We start from the raw sequence: 1950 nt of genomic DNA, 5'->3' as shown, positions 1-1950 counted from the left end.
TTGTAAGTGGCGTGTGCAGTGACTGCATGTCCACGAGCATGATCTTGCACTTTGTGGGTGCAAAGTGTATATCAAAGGACGAGATGACTTTGGTCAGCTCGTCCAAAAATACCTGCGCCTTCTCCTCCTCTTCGAAGATGAGAACGATGTCGTCTGCGTACTCCTGATCGACAGGGCTTTCTTCAGACTATTTGAACACCAGGGTTCCACGTTCACCGTCCAGGGTTCTACTTCATCTGTGGGCCCTAGATGAGTGTCTGCTGGTGGCCACGACAGTTGTTGTTCGAAGTATTCGGCCCACCGGTCGAGGCGTTTTTCTTTATTCCAGATGGTCGTCCCATTCTGATGCTTGATGGTTTCGCTCACAGGTGGTTTCGGGGGACCGGCCGCACGGATCAACTGAAATAATCTTCGGGCATTACCGGCTTTCTGGGCCTTTCCATTTCATTAGCTTTTTGTGTCCACCACACTTCACAGTCGGCTCGCATGCTCACTTTCACTTCACGTCTGATAACTCTTCGCACCGGATTATGTTCCGGACCACCTGGAATATTTCTCCGGGATTTAAGCAGTGCCACCGTTCGGTCTGATTCCAGTGCTTGGGTGCGCCTGGTTGGCTCGTGTCACAGGCGAAATTCCCAGCACCATGCAATTTCGCCCCAGTATGATTTCAAATCTGACGGTGGAGCATTTGGAACATGATTCTGGTAACTTCGTCAAAAATCAGGATCTACCAGTCTCTCAGGTGCCAGGCGATTTGTCCGCACCTTACGCGGCCCCGGAAAACGTAGGGTGAAGCGACTCCGGACGAGCGTGTCATCAGAGTCACAGATGTGTTCCAAAACGACCGGCAGTCAGTTATGTAATAAGCGCGTACTCGTCGTACAGTGGTTGCAGCTGTCGCAATTTCGTTCACCACTGAGTCAGTTATTGATTCACGACAACTGTTACTAATGGCAATGTGGTCGATTTGAGTTTGTGGCCGACCTACCGTTGGAGGACACCATCTGGCCAGACGAATTAGGCTAGTTCGGAAGTTAGTAGGCAGACACGATAAACAGACATCTATCGACTTGCGGCTTGTGAGACTCCTTCACAGACGTTGCCAGACGAACCGTACAGAGGCGACTATCAACAGGTNCGCCCGGTGACTTAGCACAATACCAACCCCGGCCCATCCCGCCGCAGCAGCCTCTGGATCACCAGAGGTGCGCAGCTGGAAGCGAGTGGAGACTGACGGGCGGTTAACTGAATCACTGTGCTTGCATCTTGAATTCTCGTTTCTGAAACACAGCAAACATCAATGCCAAGCGAGTCCAGTGTGAGTGCAAGAGCAGCTTGTTGTCCTGCTTGCTTCAGAGTGCGGACATTGAACGCGGCCAGATAGACATGGTGTCGAGGCTTGAGGATTGATATGAAGGTACCTGAAGACGTCGGTGCCATGTGACGAGCAGATGTACGCAAAACCGATGCAAGACGAACGGAATCATCAGCCCTAAGTGCTGGGCCTACAAGGAGAGAGTTATAATGGGGTGGGGAGAGGGGGAGAAAAAGTATGAGAAAGCGAAAGAAGAAAGGCGTCAGCAGTAGCATGTTTTCGCTTACCCGCCCAACTGTATGCAGCAAGTAAGGCGACCCGGCTGATGGTACCACGCGACGGCGGCATAAGAGAGCATCGTTAGTTGTGAATGTCATGGTTGTACGAACCAGGGCGCCCACACCTAGACAGGACGATTAAGGTTTTCAACCAAAGTCATTGGCTCGAAAGCCTAATCACAAGGGAGCGATGTTGGGCTGGAAATGCAAATACATTACCTTTTTTACGGAACACGTCGCCACACATGTCATCATTGTCAGCTGCAATAACCGCGTACTCGTCGTACAGTGGTTGTAGCTGCAGCAGTTTCGTTCACCGATGATTTTTTTTTTTTGGGGGGGGGGGGGTGGGAA

The 1950-nt window shown here is 51.3% G+C and overlaps 1 protein-coding gene across 1 annotated transcript in view; it reads right to left on the bottom strand.

Moving 5' to 3' along the window:
• Window positions 1-1168: 1168 nt before the first annotated feature.
• Window positions 1169-1950, bottom strand: part of T265_15315 (hypothetical protein) — a gene marked incomplete at both ends in the record, with an annotated part of 26213 nt that continues 25431 nt past the window's right edge. The window contains one exon of the mRNA XM_009177538.1: window positions 1169-1508. Within this exon, the coding sequence (XP_009175802.1) occupies window positions 1171-1508 (338 nt within the window). The remainder of the gene's footprint in view (window positions 1509-1950) is intronic.

The sequence above is a fragment of the Opisthorchis viverrini genome (genome assembly GCF_000715545.1).
Source record: "Opisthorchis viverrini unplaced genomic scaffold opera_v5_432, whole genome shotgun sequence".
In the NCBI taxonomy this organism is placed as follows: Eukaryota; Metazoa; Platyhelminthes; class Trematoda; order Opisthorchiida; family Opisthorchiidae; genus Opisthorchis; species Opisthorchis viverrini.
Note: the sequence above shows the minus strand (reverse complement) of the source record. Positions and strands in the feature narration are given on the sequence as shown.